This window comes from Lactuca virosa, chromosome 6 (genome assembly GCF_052849685.1).
Source record: "Lactuca virosa cultivar CGN04683 chromosome 6, Lactuca_virosa_CGN04683_v6, whole genome shotgun sequence".
NCBI lineage: Eukaryota > Viridiplantae > Streptophyta > Magnoliopsida > Asterales > Asteraceae > Lactuca > Lactuca virosa.
The window spans coordinates 194,249,574-194,270,015 of NC_136431.1; the positions used below are offsets into that span (position 1 = coordinate 194,249,574).

Sequence of the window (20,442 nt, forward strand, 5' to 3'; positions counted from 1 at the left end):
TGATAGAACAATCGTTGCTCTCAGTTTTTCAATACTTGTAAGAGATGATACTTCTACATTAAAACGAAAAAAATGTCTTCTAAATTTTTTGACAAGGAATGATAGATTTATTTATCTAAGTTTATTTTTTTCAAAAGATGAAATTTTGAAGAAGTTGGTTTAGTGTTATTTCTGTTTGTGTATTTGGTTATTGTTTGTGTGTACGATGAGTTAGTTGACTCCATAGACCCACTTTTCTTGGTTGCTAGTGTAATTAGTCAACTCCTCAGGTTTAAACCAAAGGTTAATTTCGTCCTTTGCAGTCTCTGGTCCATCGCTTCCGTGGATAATGTTCCTACAAACCAACATTTCATGTTACCGATTTTCATTCTCCCTCTATTGAAAAATCCATTGTTTTCGTATAAATAAGTAACTTTGTTACACAACAGGTTCGTTTTTTTTTTCTTGTTTTTTAACAAATTGCATGTTAAATATAATCAACAGTAAGTGTGATTTATTTGATTGATAAATGCACTTTTTTTTATGCACGAGTTAACATTTTTCAAACTCAATCCCAAAAATATCATTTGTGTTTAAAAAACTATAAATGAGAAGCAGTACCTTCCAACAACAATGGCCAAATCACCTCTGATGGTTCCAGGCTCTGATTTGGATGGATCCGTGGCTCCAATAAGCTTCCTTCCATATCTAATCACACCTTCTCCTTCCCAAACCTGCATATATAAATCAACAATGGCGTAATTAAAATTCCCATGTTTCCTCACAACTCTCATCGCAAAACAATAACTACTCTAAGTTACTTCTAACCATTGCAAGAACAGGGCCAGAGCTGAGGAAGTTGCACAAGCCATTGAAGAATGGACGATCCTTAAGATCATGATAATGCTTCCCAGCAAACGCCTTTGAAGGTACCACAAGTTTAATAGCTACAAGTTTGAAGCCCTTACGTTCAAATCTGGCTATAATCTCCGAAATCTGGAAAAGAATTAAAGCTCACATAATCGGTGCATGGACAAGTATGAGGGATTGAGGGTTAAATTAGTAAATTACCAGTCCTCTTTGCACACCATCAGGCTTGATCGCAATGAAGGTTCGCTCCATCTGTGGAAAGAGAAGTCACCGTTTGTTAAGATGAAATCACATAAAATGATAGTGGCATTTAGTCGAATACCTGTGCTGCATGTGCCTCTTGGTCCTGAAGCATGTATGCTGAAATGAAATTACACATATCAATAATCTCTACAAGGAAGAGAATAAGATCATAAGAAATTAAGAATCATGGAATCTGAAAGCTAGTTTGAACCTGCAGCAGGAAGTGCGAGAGCTCCGGCAATCCATTTGTTGGAAGTGTTTGTGGAATCGGTGAAAGAAGCTAGAGCTGGAAGTGTTCCTTTGAAGGAAACTGCTGCTACTGTTGCAGCTGTTCGTCCTTCTGTAAAGAAAGAAGAATCGGAGCAAATTTCATATTAACAAATCTCTACGTCACTTATGAAGCTCATTCATGAAACAGATTAACATAATAATGGTAATATTGAGATCTAAACAAGCAAGCACAATGTAGATATTACTAATCGACACAATTTGGTTCCAATTTTACTGTAATTTACAGAGCGCAAGAGATGATATTAAGATCTGATGTTGTAAGTCATCATACGCTTATGGTAATTCATCGTCGTTAAAATTTCCATCAACCAGATCCACACTTATAGAATGTACAATATAGAACGCACGTAATTCGTAATATCCAACTCAAATTTCAATGACACAACAGAATTTTACATGCTAATGGTTATATCAAAATTCAAACAGCAAACATGATATAGAAAAAACACGCAACGGCAACCACAATCTAAATATCATCAATCTTCGTAATCTGGTTTCCTGATAGTGTAATTTCCAGAATGTAATTAACATGGTAGAAGAAATAATACTACGAATCGCACATTTTTCAGTCATCTACAGCATTTCATCTTATGAAATCACGGAATCATAGTCAAAGTTGCCATAAACATTCGATAATTCACAACCTACAAGCCGAACCTCAATGCAACACAAATGGAATTAGAACGGCGTACAAAAAAACTCACCGGAAACAGCACGATGTTTGTGCTTGGAAGCCGAAGAGAGAAAAGACCTAGCAGCTCGTGATGCAGATCTGTAGATTTGAGAACTCATTCTCCTTCTCGATCGATCAACCAGTCAATCAAAATCGAAGCAATCAAATAGAATAAAAAGTGAAGTGGAGATTGAGAAGCTCTCTTTCGGAGATATATATTTATGGAGCAGAATGGAGTGAGAACAGAGGAAGGTTTGGCAAGTTGATTGGGTTTAGTTATGGAGAGAAGTATATTTATCATGAGGTTGAAATTTTAAAAAAGTTAAAAGAGAACCCATGAAGTTTTCATCAGTTGACAGTTATATACTCTAACTTCTAAATTATTACACTTGGAGTTGGAGACATCTTTTGTTATCAATCAAAGTTGCTAGAGTGTTTGAATGTTTGTTTTTAAAGTGATTTTTTTTCATTAAATAAAATAGTTAGATATTAATATATTTATCTCCAATAACAAGTTTTGATATAATAACTTTTTATTTACTTAAGATTTTATTATTTTAATTTTATAAACTCTATAAAACTATAATCAAAATTTTCAAACACTGCAAAACAGTTCAAACTGATTGTTATAATCGTAGGTTGTGATAATAAAATTTGCATATTAACACAACCTAAAATCGGCACATGATTATGTTAATTTATTAGGCCAAATACAAGAACAATAATTACAACAAGAAACTATAAATTATTTTTAACTGAATTTGAATTATTTGAGCAAATTTAACTCAATATTACAACTCATATAGTCATATACTGAATTATCGATAGAGACCGGGCTAAATGCAAATATTGTAACATGCTCTATTTTTTGTACTTATAGTATTTTGTTTTCATTTTTCTATTACAACATTGTATATGTAATAATTTTGTTATTATTTTATATTTTTAAAATTTTATTCAATTATAGTAACAGCTATATTGATTATCCCATTTATATATTTCAATGACATGGACGACAAATCATGGCTATATGATTTATTTTTCCATGTCGTTCCATTATTGACTTTTTGACTTATCCTGTGTGGAAATTTGTCCAATGAAAGAACTTTTACATAAAAGGAATTTAAGTGTGACAGTGTTATATTAAAAAGAAAAAAAAAACATTTTTTTGTTACACACAAACAATATATTCTGAATATTTACATGGAAAAAAAAAACGATGACATATATAATGTCATCATATTTCATATTAACAAGTTATACACTGCTATATAGAAGAACCGTTTGTTCTCTTGGTTACTTTGTCAACCCATTTCATCTTAAAAGATATTGAATAACTTTCATTACATAGAGTATAGACGTTAAACTTGAAGTTGTGCTAAAGGTCATCAGGTCATTTAATTGTCAAACAAAAAATCCTTTTACCTTGGGGGTATTATTGTTCATGCTATATAAACCAAGGGTTTTCTTGTCATGTAGTAAACAACATGTGTTTCTATATAATCTTCTCTAATTATATATTGTTGAAGTGTTGAACGTCAAAATGCTAACTTTGACTACTAATTTTAGAATGTTTGTGATTTGCTTTGGTTAGATCAACCAGATCCGAAGTAGTGGGTCAGAAAGTAAAGTCGGAATGTATATCGGCCGTCAAATAAACTCCCCTGACCTCGTAAACTTACAAAACAAGTTTTTTGGTTATTTTATTATTTATGGAATTTTATTTGTAACTTCTAGTCTTCTACGTGTTATTAAACTTTAATAAAATTATGTAGGCTGTCACATTACCTTTTAATCAAATTATGTTGGGTTGTGGAGACTTATCATAATGGTCGGAGAAAAAATGCTCTCCTAATGAGAGAATGGTCGGAGAGAGAATGCTTATCTTGATCAAGAGAATGCTCTTTGGTGAAATAATTCTACGTCCTTAGCTAAGTAACCGGACACTCAGAGAATACGCTCTCCCCTTGGAGAATGGGTTCCCCCTTTGGATAATGTGTTCCTTGACATGAAGAATGCGTTGTTGGGTCTGAAAATGAGCCGAAGCTCTTTAAATGCACACCAACTTAAAGAGAATGCATTGGTAAACCTTAAGAATGTGCTTCAGCAGATCAAGGATGCGCTCCAGCTTGGTAAATGTGACCCTTGTTGGTATGGTCCTTTCGAAGAATTGTCGAATGTTCCTAAATGCATGGGAGGTAGCCATATAGATCCCTCAAGGTTTAAGATTCTAAAAGCAGTTGCACGATGTTCTGTGATCGGAGGATTTCATTTGATATCTTATTATGAATGAGTCTGGTCCAAAACTAGGGTGGCATCCCTATGCTTACCTATAAATATGGACTTTCATCTCTATCAAAACTTGTTGGTGCAGATGCAAGATACGTGTGTGTATGAGTGCATAGATTTCAATAGAGCAATCCATGTGAACCTAAGAGCATATCCTTTGGAGCAGTTTGTTAGTAAGAAAATTTTCTTTTGTTTGAGAGCTTAAATAAGGTGCAATGTTTTGTGAGTGATTATAATTGTTCTTGAAAGGTTAACAGAATCTCTCTCTCTCTCTCTCTCTCTCTCTCTCTCTCTCTCTCTCGTGTTCGGTTTTACACTTTTTCGATTACTAGTTTTCAGAAGCATATTCCACATGTTTGACCGAAATCATTGTTTGTCTTAAGTTGCTTAATTTGTTTTGTTGAATCCCAATAAATTATTATTTATTTTTATATATACATCAATTATAAATAGATAAACATTGTATATTAAACGAATAATATATTACAAATTATAAATTATAAACGCATAAAACTAAAAGAATAATTTACCATTTATATATCAATTAATATCGTATGTATATCAATTAATATTGTATAATTTTATATTATTAAGTTATGAAATCTAATTCCGTTTGAATCTATCTTAAGATGAATATAGAACTAATCATAAAGCAAAATTATAGTTTATAGATGTACAACTCCAACTCAACGATGTAAAAATTACTTGATTATCGTTATATATTTTATTTACGGCGAATTTGCTAGCTAAAATCGTAAAATTAAAGAAATTTAACCAAGAGGATGCATTTTGTATGTACAAATAGACAAACACAACGTACCACAGTCAATGCAACAACTACCAACTATGTACACCTGACCCTTACATTGACACTTATCAATGTCACGAATCCGATGAAAGATCAACAGTGGTTGACTCCGATCCCAATTTGCATTCTTCTTGCAATGTCGTCAACCAAGCATCCACCTTAAATAAAATAAAAAACACTTTTGAGTCTGCATGCTATTTAGATCAAAGGCACATCCATCTCTCGGGTCTTTTTGTGTGGGACAAAAATTTCACAGTATAAGTACAAGACTGTCTGTTTTGTTCTGTTCTGTTCTGTCATGAGTAAGGGATTGTACCTGTAATTTTGAAGTGCTTGAGCATTCATATCTCAATCCTTGGCGAGTAACTATATAAAAATAATACCGAGTTTTTTCTCCCTCTTCTTGAGTATGACGTGGCATACGCCCTACTTCCACAACATCAGATAAAAGGGTGGAGTCTTGAGGGCTTATGTCTGCAACAACGAAATAGCAATGTACTTTCATTTACTTGTTTACTATAACATTCCACTTTTCATCCAAATACAAAGAATAGGTATGTTTTTAATGATTACATTAATAGATATGTAATTTACTAATTTATAATTAAATTGTTATTACCTGTGGACAAGAAATACAAGAAGATGCATGGCCCTAGAAGAACAACAAAACGTGGAAGCCAATCATCAACTTCTGTATCATCAAGAGGAAGTGGTTCTCCAGGTAAAGCTGTCCATCTCTGTATCAATCAGACTGTGAATATTAAATAATTAACTTATATAGGAAATATATAAAATGAGTTTATAAAAAGTACAGTTCGCATTTGTAAATAGCCTGAAAGACGAGCAGAACGCAAAGTTTCATCAATATGTTCCAACCGAGCTTTCAGATGAGCTTCTTTTTCCTCCATGTCAGCAAGTTCTGATCGAAGTGATTCAACTTCTGGAGCAGATAATATAACCTGTTGAATAGTTTTTAGAGCAAATTTGGATCAAAATGGTGAATTGGATTGAAAAAAGATGTATTGTATTATATTATATTATATTATCCACCTTTTGCTGATCATTTGTATCTGTTCCCCAAGTTAGTCTGCGTAGATTGAATAGATTCAACATGGAAGAAGCAGTTCTTAATCTTCTCTTAGCCCACAATCTGCTGTTTGAGCTATGCTAATACAGATCAAAGCAACTGTAAATAAAATCAACTTAAAAGAAGAGGATGTATGTATAAGATTGCTCGATTTATGTCAGCAATACCTCAAAATTGATTTTTGTGTGTGAAATTGAAGAACTTGTCGTTTGCGGGGTTTCTACACTCGAAGTTGAATGCGGGAAGTGATCTGGAAAAACCTCTACTCCTATAGGACCATCACCCATGAAGCTTGCTTCCACTCGGGTGTAAAACTAGGGTTTGAATAATATAAGATTGTTAAAGTTCAGCATTCGGATTAAAAACTTATTTGATTTCAAGATAAATACAATTGTTCTTCTTCTACTTCTTCCCCTCGAGCTTGTGCTATCATTACAAATTCAATTGGTGATGCCACGAATTATACTAGCAAGTACTTACAATCAAATAGAAACCAATTGTTTCTTTACCTCGTAGTTCATCATCAACTATTTAAATCAAGCAGCGAGAGAAAGGGGGAAAAGCAATATTAAGATGTTCAACTTCAAAATTAACACGATTGTCTCCATTATAAATCCATATCGACACATACACATACTCAAATTCGAAAGAAACCATACAAATTCGCGAAATCAACAAAGAATCGAAGTATATGATGGATACAGAACTTAACAACAGTATACTAAACACATATGGATCACAAACAACTTACAGTAGAAGGCTGGAGATCTTGATAATGCAGATTGAAGAAGCGATTTCTGGAGAAGTAGATAGAGAGAGAGGGAGAGAAAGTAGAGAAAGAGATGATGATTATGATTACTTTACTTAATGAGGCTGTTTTATATTCTATCAGGTAATAAAAGATTGCACCTCACGGTACTTATACTGTTTGTTGGCGAAGTTGCAATTTGCCCCCCATAATACAAAAAATACGAGTTTTTGACGAAATAGGTGTATTTTAAAAACTTATTTACCAAATAGGTATAGTTTTAAAAATATTATCCAAATAAGTGGAGTTCAAAATTATATATATATATATATATATATATATATATATATATATATATATATATATATATATATATTCTAGCATTTTTTTAGTGTTTTTAGTGTATATATATTTTTGACATTTTTAAACTTTTCACTGTTAGTTTTTCCATAGAAAAAGTTATAAAATTCGTTTTTTTAACTCAAAATTTTTTCTAGACAATGATTATGGCCATGTTTTACAAATTGATACCTAAGAAATCATATCTTAGAAAATTTTGATTCGTAAACACTTTTAATAGCAATTTGATTAAAGATATTTCTAAAAAAGCAAAACATGATACCTGTTAGATTATTTTAACTTCATGTAAACACTTTTGATATACACTATAAAAACACTTTGTTAAACAATCCATATTAAACTACTTTTAGTTACACAGCATATCAAAAACTGTTAATAATGGTTTCAGCTTCAATTTGAATATTTACAATTAGATCAATCACATACACGTAACACAAGAAAGGAAATCAACTAGACACGTGGTTCCACCGGAATATGGAATTATGGTCTACACCCGCGGTAATCTCGCTTCTCTTGCTCTTATTTCATTGGCTTCCAACACAATTACAACCTTCTTAGATCGGATTACCGATTTGACTAACTGATACTTGAAAAACCTACTGAGCTATACACTACATAGGGAAACAACTTTTAATCGATCTTTTAGCAAAGTACAGTTTAGAACTCTCTCTTTCTTTAACAGAATTAAGATATGAAATCTCAAATCTTTGAAGTTTTCTTTCTGAGGGATTTCGTTTTTGTTGTGCTATCGGATCCAGATCTAATCTACAATAAATGAAACTCATTAGTAAGATGGAAAACAGAAAAGATGGAAGCTTGAAATCAGAAAGATGAAATTAGGAAACATGAAAACAGAAAGATGGAACCTAGAAATCAGAAAGATTAAAGATGAAATCAGAAAAAATGCAGTTAATTTACACTCATATATACTTAGAAGATGAGGAATTTGAAGTTAGATTTTAGAAACATTGAATCTCGATAGAGATGGTAGCGGCTGAGGAGGCGCCGGAGGTGAGCGGTCGTGGAGGAAGCGTCGGAGGACAGCAATCAACGACATGGATTTAGTGCCGACGTTTGGTGTGGCCGGAGAGGGCGGCATACGGCCGGAGATGGAGACCGCCGGAGGAATCAGGATGTAAACGCGTGTTCTGGAGTAGGGTAACGAATTTATTTCAAAATATCCTTGTTTGGTAAATATGTTTAAAAGTACACCTTTTAGGTAAATAATTTTTTAAAAAACACCTATTTGGTTAAAAACTCCAAAAAATACCTTCACGTTTTTGACAACAAACTATTGACTTTTGTCTAAAAACGACAATATTTGAAAGTGTAAGGTGGTGTTTGTGTGAGTTATAAACACATTATATTGAAAGGATATTTACAAAAAATAGTTAATTATCACATGATTTCTTTGAGAATTATATATATATATATATATATATATATATATATATATATATATATATATATATATATATATATATATATATATATATATATATATATATATATATATAGGGAATGGTTATTTGGAAAACAAAAAAACCCTAAAAATCATAAAAATGCATAAAAAAAATACCTAGACATTACAAAAAAAAAATTTGAATTTTTTATCAAAAAATCGCAGCCTTTTTGACAAAATCGCTGAAAAATTTTTTGAAAAATTTTTTTTTTTACAAAAAAAAAATTGATTTTTTATTTTTTTTTTCAGCGAAATTGTCAAAAAGCCTGCGATTTTTTGATAAAAAAAATCAAAAAAAAGTTTTGTAATGTCTAGGTATTTTTTTATGCATTTTTAAGGTTTTTTTGTTTTCCATAGAACCTAAACCTATATATATATATATATATATATATATATATATATATATATATATATATATATATATATATATATATATATATATATATATATATATATATATATATATATATATATATATATATAGGGAGTGGTTGAAATAAGAACTCAAAAATATTAAACATATAAAAATCCTAATTTTTTAGTGCTTATTCTTAAGAAAATGAAAAATTCATAATTTTTACAATTTAGTATTTTCATTCATAATGTATTACTATATATATAAAATAAGTATATACTAGTATATATAATTTAATACAGTTTAATACACAAAATTCACAATTTAATACAATCCATTTTACAATAATTCAAAAATTCAAAGAAGTTAAACAAAAACTTTATCATCACCCCCCACTACAATACGCTGCCACCAATCATATGTGTCACCATTGCAATCATCATTCCTTTAAAATAATATTTGTATGTATATAAAATCATGTATTCACCGATTAAATACTATATTCACGGTTTAATAAAATATTAATTCGTTTCTTTAGAGGTAATGTAAAACAATTATAAAACTACTACATTCTTACATATTTATACAACACATAAAATTAATATATTTACAAGAAAATTAATACAAAATTCAAACGTAAATAATTCATATTTTAACACAAAACTTATAAAAAAAAGTCACAACTTAATATAATTCACAGTTTCACACAGTTAGTTTACAACTTAATACAGTTAATTTCCAACTTAATACAGTGAATTCACAATTTAATACAGTCAGTTCCCAACTTAATACAGTGAATTCACAATTTAATATACAAAATTCACCGTTTAATATAAATTCACAATTTGTGTATTATACACAATTTAATATAGTAAATTCACAGTTTAATTATGTCTATTCACAATTTAATTTGGTCTATTTACAATGTTTTTTACGACCAACAAAAACATAGAGGATAGAAGTAAAAGCCTACAATATTATTTGGACATTTAATTCATTCGTACGCAATTTAACATAAAAATTATATAAAAATCACAATTTAATATATCAAATTCACAGTTTAATTCAGCCTATTTACAGTTTAATTTACAAAATTCTCAACTTATTATAGTATATTCACATCTAATTCACTATATTCACAATTTAATACATATTTCATCAAATATGAAGCTCTTGCCATGCTACAATAATCATATATGGATTAAATAAAAAAAATCATAGTTTAGTATACTATTTTGTTTATAATTCACAATTTAAAAAATTAGTTCACACTCAATCATAACCTAAAAGATTATTTCAGACATGCCTTCACAACTTAACAGACTAGTTCAAATAGTCATTCATGGTATTCACAGCTTAAAACATAGATTTTTTCATTGAGACATTTCATCAAACACCTTGTTTGCATGTAGTTTTTAGAAATTAGTTTTCAGAAATCAAAAAGAACGAGAGCAAAGAAGGGAGGCGGCAATAGAAGATGAGTTCTTATTAAAAAAAATAACCATATCTTACCATAAAACATCATAAGACGGTGGAACCACCACCAGCCACCAGAGAAGACGAGTTTTTGTCATTTCTTGACAGATCTGACAACAAAAACACTTTTTTGGCTTCAGATTTGCTCCGGTGTAGTCGGTTGTCGGATCTGAGCTTGTAATAGTATAGATCATCATCATAGCAGATCTAAAGCAATGTGAAGGCAGTGTTTGGAGGAGAAAATGACGACTGTGGTGAATCATAAGCGGAAGGATGAGGAGTTGACGTATGGTGGAACAAATCTGATACGTGGAGGTGTTGTTGGTGGTGTTTGTGGCGGAGCAGATGCGAGAGGAGTAAATGAGGTCGCGAAAATCACAGATCTAATGCAACGAAGATCATAGATCTATACCAGAGCTCTCAAATTTGAACGTCGGTGGTGGCAGAAATCATAGATCTGAACCGAAGATTGCAGATCTGGAGGACGGAATGTCAGATCTGGACGGCGGAATGTCGGATCTGGTGGTTGACGATGAGCAGCGCCGATCGTGTAAGGTTCTGGACGCGACGATTGGAGGTTGTTTGTAGGGGGCTACTGTTCAGTCGGAGAAGTCATCAGAAAGAGAAGACGACGGTGGTGGTAGGTAGCGGATGACGTCTAGCTCCAGATCTGAGAGCTTGGAGGTGGTGGTAGTGCGTTTGGTCGACGATCTGAGGTGGTGGTAGAGCGGCAGCATTTGAGGAAGGCGACGAATCTAGATGGTTGCGGTGGTGTGTGGCAGAGGTAGGTGGTGGCAGTCGGTGGTGTTGGAGTTTATGAGTTCTTGAAGATTCATTAGATAGTTTTGAAAAATTTTAAGAGAGTTTGAAAGTTTTCTTGAAGTTTGAGTGTATCAGATCTAGTGTTTAGTCGGTGTAATGTTATGAATGTATGTTGACAAAAATACCCTTAATGAAATGGTTTTTAAATGGTTCTTAACCTTTAGTGGTTCTCATTTGAACCTTCACCTATATATAAAATTTATAATTTTGGACCTGAAACCGATTAACATCTACCGTGGAAGAGGTGTTTGAAAATATATTTTGAATCACATTTAGGCAAAAAAAAAATGACGGTGATGTGTAAATGGATTTTTTTTTTAAATAAAATGTTAGAATTATCTTTTGCGGTGGGAAAAGTTAATAAGTTAATAAGTTGTTTTTCAAAAAAATATTTGTCTTAGCATATACACGTTTTAAGGGGTATTTTAGGTAATATTGTCTTTTACAACCCAAAAAGTTATAAGGAATTCTGAAAAGTTAGAAATCTCAACTTATTGATTTTTGTAAGAGTTTGATGAGAAGTTATTTTAAAAGTTTTTTTCATATTGTCAAACACTTTTTTTTTATTTATTGACTTTAATAAGTTGTTTTTAAATGAAATCTCAAACACTCTAAGTTTAAGTGGTCTCTATGTTTGAAAAAACATCTAAAACATGGTACTCACCACATCTAAGCATGGTATTTCAATTATCTCAATTATTTTTAATAGACTGCAATGTAACCCACAATCGTGACCTATTCTCAGATTATCGTGGCAATAATGATGATGATATTTGAAAAATCGGCATAAAAATCAACATCTACAAGTAACCGAGTTACTAGCGAAAGGATCTATTCGGGAAAAGCATTAGTCTGTGTGTAGTACATGTTCTATTGGTAACCAACACGAAGGTGCATTTAAAATATGCATTGATAGTGAGGTTATTTCCATAAAAGTCCTTAAGTTTATCAAAATATGAAGGTTTAGTCCATGCAACAACTTTAGGTGTGGTAATGCCTAACATTTGGGATGTTTTTGACAAATATGTCATTTAGTAGCTTAATGGTCTTGTAGCCAATAACCTTGCATACATAACCTTTCATCTTCTCCACGCAACACCCAACAAGGTCTTTGTTCCTCCATTGTATTCTAATCGTAGCCACCAAGATGAGGAACAATGTAGGTCAAGATTAGGAACTGACCCCCTCTGCTTCCCTTTATTTTTGTCAAGCTGCATGTTGAAAAGAGACAAAGTAGCAGGCCTGCGATGGTGATCTGGTCGCCCTTCTTCTTCTTTGTTTGTCAAAAATAGGACGGTTTTGTCCATGCAAAGATTTTAGGTGTGATAATGCCTAACATTTGGGGTGTTTTTGCTAAATGTGTTATTTAGTAGGTTAATAGTCTTGTAGTCGATAACCTTGCATACATAACCTTTCATCTTCTCCATGTAATACCTAACATAGTCCCCCCTCCCCTTTCTTCTAATCGTAGCCGGCAAGATGAGGAACAATGTAGGTCAAGATCAGAAATCGTTCCCCTCTTCTTCCTTTTTTCTATCGAGTTGCAGATTGTGAAGATAAAGAGCAGCGGGTTTGCGATGGTGATCTAGTCACCCTTCTTCTTTTTATCTTCTAAATCGACTCATACCTATAATGAATTGAAAACGTACGTCGCTTTTATCAGGCCTGCCCTTCATAACCCGTAACACTTCTTCCCCATACCCTTACCTCTATATTTTCTCCAGTTACCGCCATGAAACCCCATATCCCACCGCCACCCCTGCTTTTTCATCACCGACCGCCCCCAGCAAGCCATGGTGACAGTGGCTTTAGACCCAAATGCAAACTCCTACGATGTGGCCCACTTCCTACCTCCTATATCCGCCCCTGATTGTTCATTAACATCATCTCCTTCACCTCTCTACTCTCTAAACGTGAATCAGATAAAAAAAAAATGCAAGTTTTGGTTGATGTTTCATTTGGGTTTGAGGTTTTAATTTCTGCTTTGTGCATTTGTGTTGCTAGGGTTTTGATTTCACCCATGATTTCTTAGTTTAATTTATGGGTTTGTTTTAGGAATATGATATTTGGGTTTAATTTTTAGGTTTATGCACCCATTGCATCGATATGGACACTGAGTTTAGATATGGGCAAGAAGGGAAGGTGGTGGTGGACGATGTCAATATAGATATGATGGCGATGGTGGATTTCATTGATGGTGACGGTTGTGTTTGATATTTAATGGTGATGGTGATACATATCACAACATACACACTGATGATGGTGGTTTCCGGGTAACAAAAAATTACAAATCTGCACGAAGGGACCAACTGGATCCTTGTTCGTGGGCTTTCCATGAGGCCAAATGAAGAGTGTTACTGGGAAACAAGTGGGTAACCAACTAAATGTCACATTTGATAATAACACCACAAATATTAAACATAAAAACACATAAAATCGTCATAGAGAAAAAACCTCCATATTTTGACAAACTTAAGGACTTTTATGCCAATAACCCTTTGATAGCATAGTCACAAACAAAATCATAATACATTATTTGTTTCCCATTCCACGGGTGTCATGGACTGCTTGATCAACTACATGGTGACAGGTTAAACCCAACATTTATGATACACGATGGATTGTACAGGTGGATGGTCGTATTCTTTGGAGTAATCAATGCAGTGAGGATGTTTATGTCGATAAAAAGACGACATTGGGTGTACCATCGTATCTTGATAACATTTCTTCCAATTCATGCTTTTGTATCTCTTATCATAATTTTGTGTTTATTTTCCTAAGCTTAGGGGTTGACAACCTCTCTTTTACAATCATCCAAACGTTTACCTCTTAAAGCTTGGTTTCACACATAACATGCCGTTCAAATATTACAAATTAACGTTAATCCGTGCTTTTGTTAATTCGTGCTTCTTCTTCTTCTTTTTCCTTTTTTTCTATCAAAAAATCTTTGGCCTAGCGATTAGGAGTGATTATCTCATTTTTTTCATGAGATCACCTTAGAATAATTTTTAGGACATAATTATGAACAATTGTATAATTAAAATATTACTAGATTATCATTTAATAGTGCTAAATATATTTTAAGCTGTAATAAAAGATTATTTAATTATAACAAAAAAAAGTTTAGCGATTGGTTGGTCATTTTCATTTAAATGTTTGTGTTTTTTACAAGTTGAATACTTAGCGGCTTGGTTGGTCATTTTTATTAAAATGTATGTGTTTTTACAAGTTGAATACTTAACGGATTCAATTGTAATTTTATTTGGTTTTCAGATTTACGACTTTAAATATTATATTGGATTCAATTGTAATTTTATTTGGTTTTCTGATTTACAACTTAAATATTATATTTGTATATCGTATCCAAATTTCTGGCCCACCACTAGTTTATGTTATTTATGAATCATGTTTTCAAACATTTCATTGGTTAACTTGTGGGAGATTATTTTTATAACATTATGATTTTCAACGACACTTTAGACAAACATTTGTCCCACTTCCAATCGATATTTTTTGTGCTATGAGAACATAAGTTATACACCAACAGTCCTTTGAGGTGATGTATAGTTGCAATCCAACCACACCATTTAACTTAGATCTTCTCTTGTCATTCAACGAGTTAGTGTTGGTGGTGAAAAACAATCGATTCAAATTAAGAAGTTGCACAAAGAAGTACATGATTCGACACAACAATCAATATACATCATAAGCAAGTCATATTTACAATCTGTTAATGGGTTTTTAATAAAGATTTACCTTTTGAGTGACACAAAAATTGACAATTTGACATTAATTTCGGTATCAATCCAATGACCAAAGTCAGTCATTACTTTTCCAAGATAATTCAAGTTGCAAATATGTAAAAACCAAACCAAACCAAATTGAAAAGGTTAAAAGTATTCCCAAAACCTCTGAAATTGGGAATTTAAGCAACAAAAGCCCAATTCTTTGTTTACATTGAGGGACAAAATACCATGATAAATAACATAAAAACATACCTAATATATATAAAATGGAGAGTTCATATTCAACCATACCTTTATGGACAAAACGTGAAAATGGTTTAGATTTCTCATAACATACAGGAATCTTTCATAGAACTTAAAATCGAAACATGACTCTTCTCTCTTCTTGAAGCTTGATCATCAGCTTCATAAGCACCCTCCCAACTGCCAAAACCACAACCCAGAAAAATAGATTAGGAAAAAGGAGACTGAAAACCAAAACAATCAACAAATGATGTTTAATTTAATGATGCAAGATTGCATTATAGTTGTAAAAGAATCAATTTATGGGAATAACCAGAAGTTGGTGTCCAAGATAACGTATAAGCAATAAAAAAAATGTATTATACCATAATAGCATCAATCTCTTCTTGAGACATTGGTGTTCTTTTGGGCTGAAGAGATGCTTTTCCCCCTAGAGTTTTTTCAGATGGAGCAGATTTTGAGAAAAAGCTTGAAGGAACATCATTGGCAACAGGTGTTGCTTGGGTCTGAGTAGCAGAACCTACAAGATGATACAAGTAGATTAGATATAAACCAAAACGATTCATTTTGATATTCAGATGAACAATTTTTGCGCAATACTGTTTGTATATCCTGTAATACCATCGAATCTATAACCTAATTTGTAAGATTAATCAAAACTAGGTCAGACAATCAATCTATAATGATGTCTTCATGTTGATTCTTCCTAGATCGGAATTAAAAAACCTCCTGTAAATCAAATTCAAATTCTCATATGCCGAAACACAAATTAGCGAAAAATGACCTAGCCACACATAAACATTACAGAAATTAGAAACAAACCAGAAGGCGCCGGATGACGCTGAGGAAACTTGATCCGGGGGATTCTCTTCATCGCTTGTGCTGCTCCCATATCTCGGTCGATCGGTGGCGATGGTGGTGTTGACGGCGGCGGCGAATATGGCGAGGGAACTTTCTGCGGTTGCGACTTCGGAGGGAGCTTTCGTTGCTTATAGAATAATGAGAAAAAGTGTTGGAATTTTGTGATTATTGCCATTTTTTATTACAAAAGAAAGAGAAAAAGGTAATTATGAGTTTGTATCTATTTATTTGGGTGAATTTTTTTTTACATGAATGGTTTCTAAATTATTAAAAATTTGATGATTTTGGGGTTGTGAGAATACATATTTAACCGATTATTGTGATTTACAATTGTTAAATTGATTTATATGTGTTTAATATAATTTCTTATGCTTTATTTTAATTAGATTTGGTGGACATGTAAAAAATAATTTTGTATGAAGTTTCTTAGGACAAGTGTAAAAATATCAAAATGATTTTTAGTTGTACTATTTTTTATGATTTTTTGATCGTCTTCATAATAATTTTCAAAGCATACGTGAGTTTCATGATATGTTGAAATTAGAAAACAAAGAGTTCCCATGCTTGAAATTTCTTTATCTTGATTGTTTTATTTTTGAAGATAAAATAATCAGATCCTAAGTAAAAGGAATTTGATTTTTATCTATAACCATAACTATCACAAACTTGAATGAAATATGTTTTGACTATCGGATTTTAAATAGATAAAAAGACAAGTTTATATAAATTTAATAAATTTGTTCTAAGATTAAGACAAATATTAAACAAAGGAAACAAAAAGCCTTTAATTTCAATCCCTTCCTTCTAAATGGCCATATAGCTGCGAAATAGGTCGGATACAGCAAAAAGATCTAAAAGTGGAGGAAGATAAGTACAATGCTCTAATAGAAGTATTTTTTTTTTTAAAAAGTTTATCCTTATATTTTTCACAGCTCTAAAAATGAAGGAAAATGAGTACAATGACCTGAAAGTAAGTATTTATTTTTATTTTATTATTATATTTTGCTCATAGATTTATCATTTTGTACAAAAAAGAAATGATCTTTTTTTTTCTAATGTTTTTGTAGGTCTGTAGGATATGATATTTTGACAGAAAGACATCCTAAAATATCAGAAAAATATTATTTCCTTGTTAATTTTGCTGGTAGTTATCGTAGATCTAAGATGGTTTTTTCGTAGATCTAACATTTACAAAAAAAAAACTAGTAAGGAAACAAAAGTTATTGAGAAAAACATTATATTTTTGTAGGAAAATATAATATTTCTACGAAATATTCTTACAAAAATATGATTATTTTTTTTAAAGAATACATGTGAAAATATCAGAAAAAATCTTTTTTTTTTTTTTGTAAATGTTAAATTTATGCAAAAATATAAGAATAAACTGAAAGAAAAAAAAAACCCTTACTTCCATCATGTCATTGTACTCCTCTTCTTCCATTTTTAGAGCCTTTTTTGTTGCAATGCAGAAATAAAAGATGAAAATTGTGGAGAAATTTCTCTTGCGGTTTAAATAGGTGGACTACTTCGGTCCATTTTGCAACTATACAGGCCCATTTGCGTGAAGGGGTTTTGTCTAAATTTTGAAACAAGTTTATGAGTTCATTTTTTTTTCTTTTAAATATGGTAATAACTATTTTATGAATAACTATAAAATTGGCTATATCCTATAAAAAGACAAAGCATACCCTTTAGACAACTCATGGTGAACACTCTTGGGTACCTATGTTGGGTAAATCACGAAGCACTAACAATATTTTAAGTGTGCAAGTTCTAACATTAGAACTTTCTTTTATGGAATTTCAAACATAGCCGCTAGACTCAGGAGGTCTATATTCCATAAATAGCTATAAGCCTATAACAATTTGCATCCAAATAAATTTGACAACCAGACACACGATAATAAGTGATTCGCAGATTTACGTGAGGAATCTCAAATTGGACTGAAGAACTTAATCAATGTCCATCCCTCTCTCCACCACTTTTACTCTTGTAGTCATCCAATTCAAGTGATATGGACGACTATAATAGTTGCAATATAAAGATGAGGATTTGATTCGTAATTTTCGCATACACAAATGGAATATTTGTGTACATTTTGCCCAAAACTTTAAGTTGTTATTAACATTGAAATTAAGATGTTACATAAATCTTTATAAGAATAACTAATCATAAAACCAAAGTACTATTATAAAGTTGCATTAAAAAATGAATGTATATCCGTTCTTAATTAGGAATCTCATATTTTTAACCAAGAGTTAGTGTGGCTACTCTGTAGCTTTGTAAAGTTTAGGTTGTATTTAGACAACATTAGAACTTGAGGATATTTGTTTGTCGTAGAATTCGGTGATTTATTAAATTTTTAAGGCATTAAAACAACAGGGGATGTAGAGGACTTTCAAAGGCCCTAAAAGGTGATTTTTTTTTTTTTTTTAATTTTAATAAATTGATCCATAGATTTCATTGTCTGCTGTATGCATGCTTTCTTAGAATTTATCTATATATAAATATATGTTTTACGATTTATATTGTTTTACGATTTGTGAGATAGTTGTAAGGTGCTATATGTTATGTGGATAAATCAATTTCTTAAATGAAATAATCGAATTTCTTATTTTTGTTAATAAAAAAAAGTGAAATAATCACGTCCCTTATCAAACAAATTTTGACCCCGATTTCTTTACAACTTTTGTCTCTCGTCTTAATAATATCAATAGCTATAACCTACCTTATGTTTAGCCATTAGCATGTTATTTTTCTGGAATCCGCGAAGATATATTAGCATGTTATTTATCCACCAAAGTTCTTTATAATATTATTTGTAAAGATGTCATAATCTTTGATCTTTGCATATCTTCGTATAAGTATTTAGTTCTTGACTTCTTTCTTCCTTGCTTGTCCTATTATAATTAGCATGATTTAGTTAAAGATCGTTTGAATAGGTCAGTCAATTAAATGGTAATCCAATTCACACTTCCAAATATTTACTTTTATGCAGTTGTCCCCATCAATTTGACTGCAAGATAACACTATTTGGACTCATCCACAGCTATTTTCTTCCCAATTGTTACTTATTTCTTCCTTTCCATTTATGACCTTTTCAACCATCATTAAATAACTTAGACTTATATTCCTCCTGATTTCCTGGTGGTAAATGGCTATAAAATCTCAATCTAAGAAAATCAATATCCACGGTAACACTAGATACAAAATCCATAGACCAATAAACATATAACGAGGACCACCAAAGCGCTTATACATAAGGGCGTTGAGGGGGACAAAGTGGACAGTTGCACATGGTCTAATTTTTTTATTATATATTTTTATTTAAAAATAAAAAAATATAATAACGATAAGAGCCCTTTTTTTTCTTGTTCGTCCTGGGCCTTTGAGAAAATTTAACTTCTCAGGACCGGCCCTGCGCTTATAGCCCGACAGTATCAATATGGTGCATCTCAGTGCAAGTGGTTGAGGATTCATGTATTGTCTGTGACAGTGATGTAATTTAAAAGTAATTTAGAGAATGCTTGTGTTGCTATTATAAAAAAAATGTAATGAAAACCGTGTACTATCTGCTTCCATGCGTGTTTTGAAAATAATTATTATGGATTAAAGTATCAAAATCACTTAATCAAGTGTAAAGTTAAAATAGTTAGATAATGTTACAAACTTACAATTATATTAATAATCGGTTTTCTTACATCAATTTTTACCAACTTCTTCAAATCTAATTACTTGAACCTAAATAATCATAAAATCATAATTATAATCACATTTATCACTTTTATCCAAACAATGAAGTTCTAAGAAAGGTAAAAATATAATGATTGTCCAACTAGACCAGTTGAAACTAGAAAACTCACATCAAATAGATAATTAGAATATCCACAAAAAGTATGAAACAAAGAGCAAATATAAGCTACAACACAAAAAATACTATAGATCTAGTTTAGGAAAAGTATGCTAAAAGATCAAGAAAGAAAAACACATTTTCCTTTGAGAGACATACCATTCCAAATGAAAACACATAATTACAAATCTGGGCATGACCCCATCTCAAAGAGAAACCCATGATCTTGAAGAAGATAGAGAAGAAGAGGGTAAAATTGTAACTTTTCCAAGAATCACA

General features: G+C 31.7%; 2 protein-coding genes across 2 annotated transcripts; both read right to left on the reverse strand.

Moving 5' to 3' along the window:
• Nucleotides 1-7,118, reverse strand: LOC145122195 (Pleckstrin homology (PH) domain-containing protein). Its single transcript, XM_079057838.1, has 14 exons — nucleotides 6,992-7,118; nucleotides 6,408-6,554; nucleotides 6,204-6,320; nucleotides 5,966-6,112; nucleotides 5,773-5,890; nucleotides 5,470-5,627; nucleotides 5,232-5,311; nucleotides 2,088-2,200; nucleotides 1,304-1,432; nucleotides 1,172-1,209; nucleotides 1,051-1,101; nucleotides 808-975; nucleotides 601-713; nucleotides 1-334 (listed from the first exon to the last, which is right to left on the reverse strand). Exons 2-14 carry the CDS (start codon nucleotides 6,525-6,527, stop codon nucleotides 211-213), a joined length of 1,476 nt encoding a protein of 491 aa, XP_078913964.1. The 5' UTR covers nucleotides 6,528-6,554; nucleotides 6,992-7,118; the 3' UTR covers nucleotides 1-210.
• An 8,226-nt stretch (nucleotides 7,119-15,344) lies between these two features.
• On the reverse strand, nucleotides 15,345-16,515 carry LOC145118987 (uncharacterized). The gene is made up of 3 exons (XM_079054631.1): nucleotides 16,275-16,515; nucleotides 15,818-15,972; nucleotides 15,345-15,632 (listed from the first exon to the last, which is right to left on the reverse strand). Exons 1-3 carry the CDS (start codon nucleotides 16,486-16,488, stop codon nucleotides 15,615-15,617), a joined length of 387 nt encoding a protein of 128 aa, XP_078910757.1. The 5' UTR covers nucleotides 16,489-16,515; the 3' UTR covers nucleotides 15,345-15,614.
• Nucleotides 16,516-20,442: the final 3,927 nt, after the last annotated feature.

Excerpts from the sequence above, each read along its gene's own strand:
- LOC145122195 (XM_079057838.1), bottom strand. The coding sequence starts at position 6,527 with ATGGGTGATGGTCCTATAGGAGTAGAGGTTTTTCCAGATCACTTCCCG. Across the intron at positions 6,321-6,407 it reads ACACAAAAATCAATTTTGAG|CATAGCTCAAACAGCAGATT; the intron begins GTATTGCTGACA and ends GATCTGTATTAG. Across the intron at positions 5,628-5,772 it reads CTTGTATTTCTTGTCCACAG|ACATAAGCCCTCAAGACTCC; the intron begins GTAATAACAATT and ends TCGTTGTTGCAG.
- LOC145118987 (XM_079054631.1), bottom strand. The coding sequence starts at position 16,488 with ATGGCAATAATCACAAAATTCCAACACTTTTTCTCATTATTCTATAAG. Across the intron at positions 15,973-16,274 it reads GCGTCATCCGGCGCCTTCTG|GTTCTGCTACTCAGACCCAA; the intron begins GTTTGTTTCTAA and ends ATCATCTTGTAG.